Source organism: Macaca thibetana, chromosome 9 (assembly GCF_024542745.1).
Source record: "Macaca thibetana thibetana isolate TM-01 chromosome 9, ASM2454274v1, whole genome shotgun sequence".
In the NCBI taxonomy this organism is placed as follows: Eukaryota; Metazoa; Chordata; class Mammalia; order Primates; family Cercopithecidae; genus Macaca; species Macaca thibetana.
The window spans coordinates 56,457,117-56,472,499 of record NC_065586.1 but is presented as its reverse complement, the minus strand read 5'-3'; the positions used below and the strand labels follow the sequence as shown (position 1 = coordinate 56,472,499).

The 15,383-nt window shown below is 41.8% G+C and overlaps 1 protein-coding gene across 25 annotated transcripts in view; it reads right to left on the bottom strand.

The window, feature by feature from the left end:
* KCNMA1 (potassium calcium-activated channel subfamily M alpha 1) overlaps positions 1-15,383 on the bottom strand; it is a 762,662-nt gene that overhangs the window by 152,931 nt on the left and 594,348 nt on the right. For all 25 annotated transcript variants that reach the window (XM_050803364.1, XM_050803365.1, XM_050803369.1 and 22 more), the window contains 2 exons: positions 13,972-14,081; positions 2,222-2,290 (listed from right to left, as the gene is read on the bottom strand). In XM_050803364.1, the coding sequence (XP_050659321.1) occupies positions 2,222-2,290; positions 13,972-14,081 (179 nt within the window). The remainder of the gene's footprint in view (positions 1-2,221; positions 2,291-13,971; positions 14,082-15,383) is intronic.

Here is a 15,383-nt window from a genome sequence, read left to right as displayed (position 1 = left end):
CACAGGTTAAAGAAGGTGGGAAGGAGAAGCAGGTCCTTTGAATTTTCACACCCAGTCGGTTAGAAAATGTGAGAGGAAAAGAAGTGGGACATTTTAAATGAAGAAGAACATTAAAATTATTATCTCAGGGAAGATTTAAAAAAATGTTTATCTTTAACATGGATATTGTGTTTGATAAGTCCTGTGTTTTCTCAGAGGCATGATCCACATTCCCTCAAACACACCTTTTTCCACAAGAACCAATGTGCTTCCACACTGAGACCAAGCCACATTTGAGAATTAAAGCTGGTAACTGCGCAAAGAAAGCCCAAACAAAGCCAAACAAGTCCTTTTTGCCCTTTTCTGAAAAAAAAAAATTAAAAAAAATATATATATATACTAAAAATTATATCTATAAATATGGCTTTGTTGAAAACATCTCAGAATTGTGACTCAATTGAAGGGCCTATCCAAGAAAAGTTTCGTCTTCAGGGAGTGCTCTGAGTTAGTTTTCTTAGAAGAGTGACATTGAGTTCACGATGAACCATTAACAGCCTTTCGCTCTTTTTCTTTCCTTGGGACCAAAAGGCAATGAATGAGAGACAACTGCTCAAGGTTCAGGGTGCAATCTCTGCAGTCAGATTATTCCAGAATGGTAAAAACACTATTCAGCATCAACGTCACCCACATCACGACCTTTTTTTTTTTTGAAAGATGCACAAAAGTAAATAGAGAACATCGAGTTACACCAAGATTTGCTGACTTGGCAACACGGAGAATATCATTTGCAAAAATCCAGGATACACACAGTTCCCCTACACAGGTACAAGTGAATATTGGCAAAAACATGGGTAAACAGTAATCCCAGAAAATTCCACCTCATCTGCTGAACAACAAATAACCAGGACTCTCAGTTTTTGCAAACAATATTCTTCACTTTGCCAACATGAAAAAGAAAATATTTATCTACCTACATACTTGTTAACTGCTACAGCCATGTTCTACATATGGCCACCAAATCTACCATTTTTTCTTCCTTTTGGTTGATTTGGGTTTTCAAAATAGCTTAACATTTAATCAGATTGACTTTGTGAGCAATCTGATCTGGTAGTTAACGTAACAGAAAACATTGGATTGATCTGTTTACAATCCAGTGTTTTCTTTTCTTCTGTTTTGCCTTGTCATAGACACAGACTGTACATTTGAAAGTCTGGCTATATTGGGTTATTCACCCAGATAAGGAAAACTCCTTAAATGATGATTAAAGGAAACTTCTAGTCTTCCCCTGTACTCTGCTCAGGTATTAAGGTATTTGTTGGAGGGATCAGTCTTCCCCTGCACTCTGCTCAGGTATTAAGGTATTTGTTGGAGGGATCTGCACTCTACATTTGGGCATCTGCGGGATCAAAAAAATGAACTATAAGGAATAGACTATGGGTGTCATTTCACAGAACAAAAGCTTGAGCATTTATCAATGAGCTCTCTTCCAAAACTATTGACAAGAATTGGGAAGCAAAAAAATCATCTCTATTTTATCTGTAGGCATACAGTACTCCATCAGCAAAATTTCTTGTTAGCATGATGCTTCCCACCTCCAGCGTGAACTCATATATTGACTGGGATGTTATCTATTTCAACCAGACACAGTCCCTCATCAGTCTGATTTGCACACAATTAAGTGTAAAATAAATAAATAAAGAGAGCTCCTGCCTCTGAGCCCCACTCTCCTGGCTCATTTACATGAAGCTGATATTCTGCCACCTGGATTTTGGTTGCACCGGGAGAAGCACATATGGTACACAATAGGCTGCTTGTAATTTGGCTATCAAGAGAGCTGGTGTCTCCCCTCACAGCTCTACCCCAAGGCTGCTGTAAAGGAGGCCAGAGTCCACCTGCTTTTTTGCTCACAGCAGTAAAAAAGGGTTTTAAGGTCTGGTTTAACACTTAGAAGGTGAAAAGTCCAGGTCGGCATGATCAGCTGGAGATATTTTGTAGGACTCATCCCTCTTCCCTGGAGAAACACTCTCTGAATGCCCAGCAGGGCTTTGGATGCCAGGCTGGTCTGGCATAGAAGCTGCAGTGTCCGGGGGACCCTCGAAATGTGCTCTAGGGTCAGAGAGGTGTTACATCTGGTTCCATGCAGATAAATAATTCACAAGAAAGCAGAAGTAAACCGACCGTTCTCAGAATGCACTCTCACCACCAAAAGTGTCAGCCGGCCGCTGGGTCACCGCAAACTTACCGGCTCTCTCGGTTGGCAGACTTGTACTCAATGGCTATCATTAGGAGCTTGAGCTTCACAAAACACAGCCTGCAATGAGATGGAGAAGCCTCCCAATCAGTGCTTCTGAATGACCAGAGCCACATAACAAACACTATTACGATCTTTCAGTCTCCTAATGCAGTCATTATCGGAGGGGGATCCTCATTCCACCGGCACTGTGCCAAAGGGAGGGGTGGAAGCAACACCTCCCCATCTTCCTTGTTAAACCTGATTTCTTGCAAGTGATAAGGTGCTGGATGCTCAAAGTGCAAATTGCACTCAGGTCTGGCTGTCTAGACACAGAGCCCAAGCAGGGATTTGTGCCTGGGGATTTACACGGGGCCAGATTCATTAGTTACTCGGTCGGGTAGTAAAATGTTAACTACAGGGGGAGGGAAAGATTTGGACCAGCTGGACCTGTTATTTGGATTCCATTTCAGTCTTTTGTAAAAATGGCTCATATTGTTGTTCTGAACAGACCCCTGTGTGCTTGGAATGATGGTAATAATACTTGGCCTCTGTGTAGGTGCCCAGCACATGACGATGGCATCGTCACTCCTGGCTCCATCCAAGCTGTCTCACCTCATCTGCCTGGTGCTCTTGACTGCAGAGCAGACTGCTTTAAGGCTGGCTTGTTCCTGTTTCCATCCCTTCCCTTGTGCATCCCCCGCTCCCCATCCCTTCTCCTCTCTTCCCAACCCATCCTCCCAGGCCACATCAACTCTAATCTTCCAAGTAGTAGGTCTTCTCCAGTTTCTGCTACCCTGTGATTTTCTATTCTCAAAACTCTCCCAGCACCTTGTCTGTAACCAAATCACTGAGCCTTTAGTTAATTTTATACTGGCTATGGTCGCTCCCTATTGTTTCACGTGACTGAACTTTGTCTCCTTAACCAGAGCAACTTCCTTAAGAGTCCTGAACTTGTTTGGAATTCTCCACAGTGCATAGTGAATAGACACACCGATACAGAGAAGCTAAACAAACAAATGGTTTCCATTTACTGGGTTTCAAATCTAAGAAAATAACAAAAGGTGCAGTAAAATGTTTATGCTTAAAGATGTTCAGAGTAAGTATTATTTATATAGAGTAGAAAAATAGAAAACAACCTAAATGTCCAATAATAAGGCAATAAAGTACGATGCAATATGGTATTAGCATTCTAAATGGCTTTTCACAGAATATTGCAAGATATAAGATCAACAAATAATATTATACAAAAAGACATGAACATGTAAATAGAACAAATATATAAAAAGACATGAACATGTAAATGACACAATACAATTAGATGAAACTATACACTTACATATTTATAGAATAAAAGCTCACATAAACAAAATAATTATACATGATGTACGACAAGTTTCTACAATGAGCATTACCATTTTGAATAACAGAACATTGGTTAACTGACAGATTGAACAATGAGTTGATGCTTATTTATTCAGCTCCAGCATTGTAAGGGGGATAAGGTACTGGGTCACAATGTGGGGAGGGCTTCCTGGTGGTTCAATTTAATCCCCTCAATATCCCTAAGAGAAAGCTATTACCCCAATTATTCAGACTTCTATTGATAGCTCCATTTTACACGTGATGAAACCAAGGATCAGAAAGTCCATGTAACTTGCCTAAGGTGTCTAGTTGATACCTGGCAGGATACACTACATCTCGATCTCCAGTGAAGCCTATTTTGTATTGGGAGAGACAGACAATAAGCAAATATACAAGTGAATAAATAATAAATTCCTAGATGATGACAAGTTCTATGTTGAAAATAAAATAACCTAAGAATATAAAGAGTAACTCACAAGAGGTATATCATCTGTGATGGTTCAGGAGGACCATTCTGAGGATGCAGGGAGCACAACAACATGATGAGAAGATATGGGGAAAGAGCTTTCTAGGAAGCAGAAACAGCAAGCATAAAGGCCCTGAGGCAGCGAAGAGCTCTGGGTGTTTGAGGATCAGCAATAAATCCAGTAAGACTGCAGCTGAGTGAGCAAAGTCAAGTGTGACAGTGATTAGGTCAGGAAATGAGGTGGGAACAAGATCATGAGGTCTTTGCTTTCCAGAGCAAGGAGTCTGCAGCTTATTATAAGTGGAATTGGGGGATTTTAGTTGGTTTAAAATAGAAAAGTGACATAATCAGATGTGCTGGATATGGGGATGTGTTGCTTTCAAGGAAAGTACTGCTGAAGGCTTCATGCTCTCCAGGGAGTGAGATCAATTGCTCATTCCTACATGTGAGGTTGTGGTCCCCAGCAGTGCCTTCAGCAGACAGTCAGATGTCAAAGGACCATTTCTATACCGGCATATCTGGGATCTTCTGTGATTTGCAGGTTTTCTGATTCCTGCCAGAAGATTCCAATGACCTGGGCTTTGTGCTGATTGGGCAGCTTGCTGAAACACCAACACACATATCCAACTACAGTTGGAAAATGCCTTCCTTAATTTATGTCCCAAAGAGCACTGCTAACGTGCACCCTTTATGGGACTGTTACTTCTGGAACTTAAATTGTTTTTAAAATATATATATAGCTTATGCAATGTTTATTGAACCACATTACCAAATTAAGTAACCACTTTCTAATGTAAATAGTAGTTAAATACCAAAACATCAGGGAGAAGGCTGATCTTAAACTTAGTATGGATCGTGCAAAGGTTAATTTGCTAATATCCTATGAGCAATGACCAGTCCAATTTGGGACTCTGGTAGTTCATGGGATCAAATATCTTCATTGCTTTTGTAAACCTAATCCCACTGGTAAGAAGGGAAGTAACAGTTCATAGTAATGGTGAATTTTGTCTTCCTAGTTACTACAGTACCATTTACCAACTGGATATAAAAAGAAAAGAGTTTCCTACTACAAGAAAGTCCTAAAATCTATCTGGCCTTGTATTCATTCCTTAACCTTATACAGGGTGGTCCTGCAGATCTGAGTCCTCTTCCAGTTTTAAATCCATAATGTCAAAACATTCAAATCCATACCTAAGATGATTCTACAATGCCTTATAGAAGTCCCTTTTTAAGAAGTCCTTTGACCCAAAACAAGCTGTTGCCCACTGGCCAAAGGAAAGGAGAGGGATAGAATGATTTGAACAGAGAGAACATAGGCAAGCCGTGCCACAACACAGATTTTCAGATTCAAGCCCTTCAAGATTGGCCGATCCTGCCCTTCCTAGGCAGATGACAAACTGAGGTCCAAACAGAGGAGAGCAACTAGGTCAAGGTCAATTGACTTTTATGTAAAACGCCAAAAGTAGAAATCAAGTCTTTGATGCAATGTGCTGCACAGATGCTTCTCATCAGAAGAGAGGAAATGTAGTGGCAGTCACAAGCCCAACAGGCAGACACATTCTGTTTGGTAAGTACAGTGTTTTTTAAAAAACTGTAAATAGATGCCAACAAGTGAATTCACATAAAAACTGGCTTTTCAGCTTTCCTTGAAAAATCAGATATGGCTACATTGGCACCACATTCCACATGGTGAAAAGGGTGTGAAGCACTTATCCCTCTGGATGGGATGTTTGTTCTCCAATGTGCCACAGTCCCCACCACTCTCTATTGTCTCAGATGGCCTCACTCTTCATTCTTTGTTGCTAACTGCCTGAACCTTACAGGTAGCTAAGTTTTTAATCCCTACTATAATACGTATCCTCTGGATATTGCAGAATACAAATCAAGTATAATAAACCATGATTTACACTGGAAGCAGAGCTATGGCTCCCTCTGTGAGTGTTCAAATCACACTTTTTTGTTAGATCCTGCCACAGAGAGTTGGCCAATGTCACAATCCTGGGCTTAAGGACTACATCCTGTTGTAGAGATGTAGCCTCTATTGGAGGTGTCCAGTGGGGAAGAGCAGAGCAAGCTGAGTGAACAGGGGAGCTGGTGTGGTAATGACTTGTTTACTTATCTCTTCCCTCTAGACTGAGTTTTTCCTGTACAGGATGCATGCTTTCCCTCACTAGCATTTTGCAAAGTTCAAAGTGTAAGCCTTCAGTAAAGGCTGGATAAATAAATGCATGTATGAATGGGGAGTAAACCTCATGAGTGGCTGGAGTGATGGAGAAAAGATAAAGTGGCAAACTAGGAAACTCTATGCAGAGAAAGCTTGGAAGTCAGTACAGAATCATGAAACAAGCTGCTTCTTAGCTTGTCTTATTTGTTAGAAGTGGACAGATGGGAAAGGAAGGATACAGAAGGAAATAAAAGTAGTGATATGCTCTGGGAATCTAATTTTTGCCTTCAGTCCACAATGCCAAGATGCAAGTCCAATTCTAAAATACAACAATTTGTCCTTGGGACCTTCTAGAGACCCTCTTATGCCCTTATGTACCCCTTACATTTTCAAGAACATATATACTTTCAGTCTACCCAGAACTGATGTTCTCTGGTTAAACATTTACTCGCATCACTCAGCACCATTTTTTGGTAAAGAAGAATGGGCATTAGCCGTCTAATCCTTATTCTAATTCTGCCTTTACTCAACTTACAGTGTTTCAACATTTACAGGATTGGTGTGAAATCAGGAAGCAGGGTGAGGTGAGGTAAGGGGAAAAAAGGAAGCAAGAAAGCCTTCACTATGTGATAAATGGGATAAAATCAGCCATAAGCTAGCAATAATTTAATTCTTGGTTTCTAAAATAAAATGCCCCAATATGTCCAACGCAGGAAGCTGTTGCTGGTTGCAAAAATAATTACAGGGGAATAGAAATGACTTCTTTTTTCAAGAAAAAATGCCACTTGTCACAAAAAGGTCTTAAGCCCGCAATCGGCAATAAAACTGTTGTAATAACAAGTTAGATTGCTTTCTTGATAATTATTAAGTAGAGGTCTACCAAATTTGACAACGACATTACACAAAGCCTTTTTTTTTTTTTTTTTTTTTTTTACTGCCAACATCATCTGTTAACTACAGTAGTTTCAACCCAGATGTTTCTGAACAAAGGCTCTTAAGAATTAGAGTCCAACTGTTTCTGCCTACCCAGAGGGAAATAAATTGTTCTTGCCATTAAATCAGCCCCCTTGACTGGAAAGATTACTTGCTGGTGTGAATTAAACATGGAAACCTGTCATAGAGTTTGCACCTTCAGGAAGAACATACAAAGAGGAGGTCTGGGGCTGTTGAAGAGGACTCACCCCACAAGTCAGATGAGGGAGGACGAAAGAAGCAACTGTCATCATTCCTCCTGAACCCAGCCCCACCTGAAGCACCAGCCCCTCTTCAGCTATCCAGAGGGCCCCTGGGAATGTCAGGTTGGCACAAGCAATTGAAGTAGATACGGATACAAACACTGCACGTTGGGAAACCAGGTCTTCTGGATCAACGGGTTGAAATGGAAAAGATTCACATTCAGGAGCTTTAATTTAAAATGACAGGTCCTAGAAATCAAAATATCTAGGTAAAGAAACTTTGAAACATCAGGATTTCTAAGACTCAGCACCAAGAAAATAGAAGTGATTTAAAATGTTCATGGAAATGTTAAGACTCTATTTCTCTATGAAGCTTTGATAGGAGTGGAGTGGGAAGGTTTCAGAATATCCCCACCCTCTCCCCCACTTTCTTATTCTCTTTCTCTCTCTCTTTCACACACACACACACACACACTCGCACAGACACACCATCTCCACTAGCACACCTAAGACTCCAGAGTTTAAAAATACATTACTTAATATAGACAATTAACTTTTGCCTAAAGTGTGAAGAAACTGCATTTTTAGAGAGCCTTGCTATTATTATTAATGAGAAACATAAAATGAAAGAAAAAACCGTGTGTTTGCTATGAGAACCCAATGTTGAGTCAAAGCCCAAGCATCCACCCCATTTCCAACAGGACTCCCTCCCTGACCCCTCTGTAGAGAATTCTGGACCCACTACTGCCTCAGTAGCCTGTTACTGAGGATTTCAATAGACTTTAAGGTCAACGGTTTATTCACTAGCACATAGAAGGTCACCTCTTGGGTCTCTGTAGTAGAAATAACCACCAATACTGTATTCACATCTCTATTCATATATGTTCAACCCTAATTACAGTACTCCCCAAACCAGTGGATGAATAGAGCCAGTTCTGAGGGGAAAATATTTTTTAAAAAATGAGATCTGCCAGGTGCAGTGGCTCATGCCTGTAATCCCAGCACTCTGAGAGGCCAAGGTGGGTGGAACGCCTGAGCTCAGGAGTTCGAGACTACCCAGGGCAACATGGTGAAACCTTATATCTACTAAAACTCCAAAAAAATTAACCAGGTGTGGTGGTGCATGCCTCTAGTACCTTGGGACTAGAGGCTACTTGGGAGGCTGAGGCAGGAGAATCTCTTGAGCCCCAGAGGACAAGGTTGCAGTGAGCCAAGATCACGCTACTGCACTCCAGGTTGGGCTACAGAGTGAGACTCCGTCTCAAAAAAAAAAAAAAAAAAAGAGAGAAAGAGAGAGCGAGATCTGAGTCTCTCCATAAATGCACTTAAAATGCTCATTTTTGCAGTCAGGCTAAAGAAATCTACCATATAACAATTGGGTCTGCCTGGTTTCTTTCTGCTCCATGTTCAAATTTGGATGTCTTTCTCTAACAACTAATGATTTCACAGAACTCAAGTTAAACTAGCTACAGTTTTCATTGGGCAAGAGGCCCAGCTTTCTCCGGGCGGTCTTAAATTTTAAATTTCCCCAAGCTGCTGCTTTTTAAAGATCTGTCTGTGCAAAACAACATAGGTTGAGAGCATGATTTTCTGAATTTGGGAGGGGAACACTGAATGCAGGGAGTAGAGGAGGGAATAGAGAATCCCCCCTGCACTCTTAAACCAGCACAGTAGCATCCATACTAGCCCGTGGGCTTGGGGACAGAACTCCTGCCCTTCAGCACAGCTGGGGAAGATCTGATCGGAGTTCGCCAAGTTACCCAGGCATTAAATACTCCACATCAAATCTGAATTTTAACTGCTCCATCAGCTGCAGAGGGACAGAGAGAGACACACACCATATTTTAAATACATCTTTTGTCCTAATCCCCTCTGAGCTGTAAAACCAGATACAATTCAGCTTTTATATTTTGCAAATGATGAATGACCGACTCACAAGCTCACCGTGAAATTCAGAACCTAGAACACAGTGTTCTTGAGGCAGCCCAACTGCTGAACCTGGGGTTTCCTGCAGTTCCTCCTTGTCCAGCCCCTCCCCTCCCCTCTGCCCTCCCTGGGGTAGGGGAGTGCACCCTCACTTTTGCAAGTGTGCATAAAAAAACACTGTTATCAGTTTCCAAAAAAAAAAATCACAAGTCAAAATAAATCTGATGCATCTCTTTCTCTCATCTAAAGAGGAAATCAATTTGCTCTAACTGGAAAATCTCGGAGACCTACGTGTTGAGAGAGTTCCCTATGGTACTATGTGGCGCAGCCTCCACTTAGAATATCCTCTTCCTTCTTTATCCCCCATCTGAATCAAAACTCCTGAGAAGACACAGCTCAAATGTCATCTCTTCCAGGAAGCACCCCCATGTCCCCCCAGCCTACAGGGAGATGTCCCTATAACTCTCAGCATCTCTATCCCAGCTGTGTGCATCTACCAAAGCACTTATCAGTGGGTGCCTAGGTCTTCTGAGGATGGGTACCTTAGCCAGATGTTCCTTAGCCAGACCGTAAACTCTGGAGGCAGCCAACCCAGGCAAACTGAATATTTTACTTGGCATTTGTTGGCATTTGTAAGTATTGCTATTAGTCTTTTCATGCACATATTTGATCAAATCTAGTAGGCAGTTTCCTCTAGAAGTGGCACCAAGCTTGGCACAATGATGCACATATCCCAATTCATTAAATATCTGGTTAATTGGTGACTAACTGATAAGAGAATTTCCTAAAGGTTAAAAGTAAATATAAATTGAATACACATATAGCTCGCAATGTGTGTCTTTCTTTCTAAGTGCTTCTATTATATTCAACGAGAAAGATAAATGGTAGAGGGAAAAGGAGAGGAGGGAGAGGGAGAAAAGACATTAACCAGTACTGACAGATAAGTCATAGCACTCCTATTTCAGAGAAGGAAATTGGGGTAAGCACCTGTAATGGTTAAATATTGTCAACTTGATTGAACTGAGGGATGCAAAGTATTGTTCCTGGGCATATCTGTCAAGGTGCTACCAAAGGAGATTAACATTGGAGTCTGTGGACTGGGAGAGGTAGATCCATCCTCACTCTGGACGGGCACCATTTAATCAGCTGCCAGCATGGCTAGGATAATGCAGGCAGAAGAATGTAGAAGAACTAGACTTGTGGAGTCTTCCAGCCTTCATCTTTCTCCTGTGCTGGATGCTTCCTGCCCTTGAACATCACACTCCAAGTTCTTCAGCTTTTGGACCCTTGGACTTACACCAGTGATTTGCCAGGGGCTCTTGGGCCTTCAGCCACAGACTGAAGGCTACACTGAGAATCTCTTGGCTTGAAATTTTCACAGAGATAGCTTTCGGGGTGGCAGGACCTTCTGACCCCACTGCCTCTTTTGTTCCCCTTCCTGTTCTCTTGGGAAACAACCTCAAATTTCACCCCTACATCCTGCTCCCATATCTTTTCATAGAATGACTCTCCTAGCTTCTGAGAAAACTCCAAGCTCTCCCAATCCCACCCTGCAAGGGAGCATTTTGCCAGCCCAGAGAAAAAGCATATTTATTTCTTTCCATGCTTTAAGATGTTATTGGCTGCATATTGTTTTAGTGCAGCGTATAATTACAGAAACTGCTCGGAAAATCTGTATATTTTATCTGTGCTTTATGATACTCAGAATATTCCCCAATTCTTTTTCTTCTCCGTGAACCAGCTTAAAATATATTTTGGCATCCTTTATGTCATTTTGAAATTGAATAGCCAATTCTTACTGTAATGAAAATACTTACGTGCCAGCCCAGTGATGTACAACACTACACTCTAATTACGGCTGTGCTTTAATTAACCTGAATTGAAGAGTGTTATCATTAAACTGCTGGTAACTTTGAGTTATGGCTTTTCTTTAATTTAAAGTAGAAAACACAGATAATTAAGCCTCCAGATAATCAAATGCTTGAGGAGAGCTTCAATGTTTTGGGATGTTCCTAAATCTCATTAAATGTCCTTCCTTTATTGATCATTTCTACCTCTGCTGTATCATTGTATTAAACGAATAATAGCACTAAGTTGTACACATTCTCACTCACATCAGAAGTGGGATATATATATATATATTTTGGGATATATATATCCCCCCAGAAGTGGGATATATATATATATTCCAGAAGCTTTACTGAGCAAATACTAAATTATCTGACAACAATTTGTCTCCTCCTTGGGACATGTTCTAAATACTAAAATCAATCAAAGGGAATATTCACAGAGCCACTGGAGCCAGCTCTTGAGCTGGCTGAAGGCCAGTGAAGTTCCATACCCCCCAGTGGGTCAGGGTTGGCAAACTCACACATCCACAGGGCCAGGCCTGGGATTTATGTGTGAATCTGGCCTGGTTTAAGGTATCAGGGAGGAGTGACTACATGACTCCACTAACCCCTTTGCTGCATCAAACTGGAGCCAGTTAGCATTCAGAGGAAATGTAGGTCTTGCACTGTCACATTAGATTTTCTAGAGAAGCCAGAAATCTAGTTTTTACGTGAAATACCACTATTTTGAAATATCAGCAATTAGTTTTTATGAAATTAAACACTAATGTAGTCAAATGTACCTTGTAAGTATCTCATTTAGAGCCTGTAGGGGGAGCAGTCCTAACCCTTCAAGTTACCCGTGAGAGGAACCCTCTCAGTTACCAGGAGCAGAGTAAGAGAAGGGCGGAAAAGCAAGAAGGGCCTGGGGGTTGGGGAGGGAGCACTCTTGTTAGACACAAACACCAGTTAGGCCAGGGAAACTCCACAGCCAAGGAAGGGGGCTTGACGGAGCCCCTGCTGACGCCCTCACCAGCCTAAGACTCCCTGCAGGCGCTGGCAGCTCGTCTCTGTGCTCAGACCACCACCACATTAGAAAGACAAGGCTTCAATTGCCTTTTTATAAAACTAGCTTCCGTTAAAAAGCCTGCTTTCCCCCGGGGCTTTCTATCCTAGGCAGGCCAAGCTCCAAGGAGGGGGAGATCCCCTGGGACAGCCTCAGTGTTCCAGGACCCAATGCCTCTGAATGGTTAACTCCTCTCAGTGGCAGGAAGAGAAATAGCTCTCAAAGAAAGGCACACATGGGAGTCACAATAGGGCATCCATTTTCAGAAAATAACTCCTTCCGAATCAATTACCTATTCATTTTTCCAGTCCATTTAGCATTTAAACTTTCGCTTAGAGACAGGGTGAGAAATTTCAGTAAACAGCCAAACCATTTTGGATTGCTTAGGGTCTGGGCCCAGGGACTGACAGAGTGCACCTGCTGTGTTCAGTGACAGGAGGCTCCAGGTAAACACCAAGCGCTCCGCCTCCCTCCCTCCTGCATACAGAAAGAAAACCGCGATACAGAGGAGGCCAAGGGCACCCAGGATTGTCCTCTCCTTTGTGGTAAAGCCCAATCGGTTTTGTCTGGATGTCTTCAGACCTCTCTTTCGGGAAGGTGATTTGGTTTGTAAGTAGGCAGGAAGCCCAAGCAAATGGCTTTTCTTCCTCAGCCCAGTGAGCTCCCAGATCCCCCTGTTTTTCCCCAGTGAGAAGAATACTTGTCAAATCCTTTGCTAAGGTGTCAGGAGATCAGGCTTAATGTTTCACCAACCTCAGGGAGTTTGTGTTTTCAATGGGCACAAAGACCCTGTTCATCTTAAACTCAACATCTGAGATTATTATTTTTTTATTATTTTAGAGATATAATCTCACTGTTATCCAGGCTGGAGTACAGTGGCACAATCATAGCCCACTGCAGCCTCAGCCTCCTGGGCTCAAGCAATCCTCCTATCCCAGTCTCTAGAGTAGCTAGGACCATATGTGTGTGCCACCACACACCTGGTTCAAGACACCAGGCTAGTCTTGAACTCCTAGCCTCAAGTGATCCTCCCACCCCAGCTTCCAAAAGTGCTGTGATTACAGACATGAGGATTCTAAGTGAGGAATCTGAGGCACTGTCATGCCTCACGGCAGACACCTAGAGCTCTTGAGGTCATCCCCCATAGGTGACCATCTATTCTACCTGCAGTGGCCATGGCAGGTGGCTTTGATCCATCCTGCTGAGCCAGTAGAAAGAGAAGCTAAGACTTGTTATTATTATAACATGGCAGTTGCCTCTGTGGGGGCTCAAGGCCTCCTTCTGTATATTTGGTTCCACATTTCCTCAGCAAAGGGTGAAAGTACTTTGAATGGCTTTATTGCATTAGCTTCTGTTGTCTCTATGATCAGACTTGATTGGAAGACAGATTAAAATTCCTTTCATTGAGGGGCTGGCAAGATTTGTTTTGCCCTATTAGAATCAGACAGGCAGGGGTTTATGCCACTGTTCATGAATGTGTCTACATCACAGGAGGCATGCAGGATAACTGTAGTTCATAAGTTAGCATAAATGATGAATCCAAGTCCAAGACTCTCAGGCCTGTCAAGAAAAGTGGGGCCAGTGGAAATTCCCAAGGCGGGGACCATGTGATGACCCACCCTTCTGTTCCTCACATGGGGCCGAGCACACAGGGTACCCTTAGCAATTGTCAAGTGCTCCGGCTGTACCCAGCAGAGGTGGGAGGCTTTCTTGCAAGGGGCACGTTCGATATCCCTGAGAGCCAAAGAGCATCCAGTTAATGGTCACTTACTCACAAACAGTAGGGAAGGACAGACCCACGAAGGCACTGGAGAGATATTCTGTGTACATTTCATTTGAGACTCCTTCCAAGTAGTATTTCTGCCACGTGTCTTCCTCAATCTGAAGGAAAGGAACACATGCGGAGAGTTTAAAATATGGCGGTGGGCTGTAAAAGGGAAACCTGAGTTATACTCTCAGGCAAACAAATGAATGTGCTGGTTAGATAATGGTGACCTTTTCGGCAATCAGGAACACAGCCTCTGCACCCATATAAAGCCCTCAATGACCCTAAATTCATAAAATGTGTGCCCTCTAAAATACCACTTCTTTTTTAACCTGTGTGATTTCTTTCCTTTTTTTTTTTTTTTTTTTTTTATTTTAATACAGGGTCTTACTGTTGCCTGGGCTGGAGTGCAGTGGATCATAGCTCACTGCAGCCTTGAACTCCTGGACTGAAGCAATCCTCCTGCCTCAGCCTCTGGAGTAGCTGGGACTATAGGTGTGCATCACCACGCCTGGCAATTCTTTTTCTTTCTTTTTTTTTTTTTTTTTTAAGATACAGGGTCTTGCTATGTTGCCCAGGCTTGTCTCAAACTCCCAGCCTCAAGTGATTCTCCTGCCACTGCCTCTCAAAGTCCTGGGATTACAGGTGTGAGCCACTGTACCCGGTCTTTAATCTGTATGACTTCTAATGGTGTGGAGACATGGGCACTCACCCACAACATTAGTGGGCAAGGAAATTGATACAACTGTTTTGAAGAGCAATTTTGCAATTATTATCAAAATTTGTAACAGTACATAGTATTTTACACAACAATCTGTTTTAAGTATTCATAGCAAAGACACAGGAAAACACAGGTTAAAAAAACATACAAGAACGTCCTTTCTATTAATGAAAAATGGGAAATAACCATAAATGGCACACATACAATGGAATACTAAGAAGCAATTAAAAATTATAATGAAAATGTATACCTGTTCATGTATAAATTCTGTAAAAAGGCACATTATAAAATAGTGTATATAATCTGATCCTATTTTTTAGATGCCCTATAGTTATCTGAGTGTTTGTAAAGCTGTAAAAAAAATCTAGGAAGCTTTATATCAAAACACTAAGAGTTGTTACCTCTGAGTGGTAGAATGATACTTTCTTCTCTATAGATTCCTGTATTGTCGAAGGCTTTTATAATGAGCATGTACATATTATAATGAAACAGCATATTTCCACTTTGCACAAAATGACAGATTTTTCTGACCTCACAAGGAATATCACAAAAGGTAAAATGTTAGTTTCAGAGAGGTCTTGCTCCAAATTTCAAAAGGAGTATCACAAAAGTAAAATGTAGTTTCAGAGAGGTCTTGCTCCAAATTTCATTAAAATATGCATTTTCTCTAAGTAGTCAAGTTTAGTTGGTTTTCCCA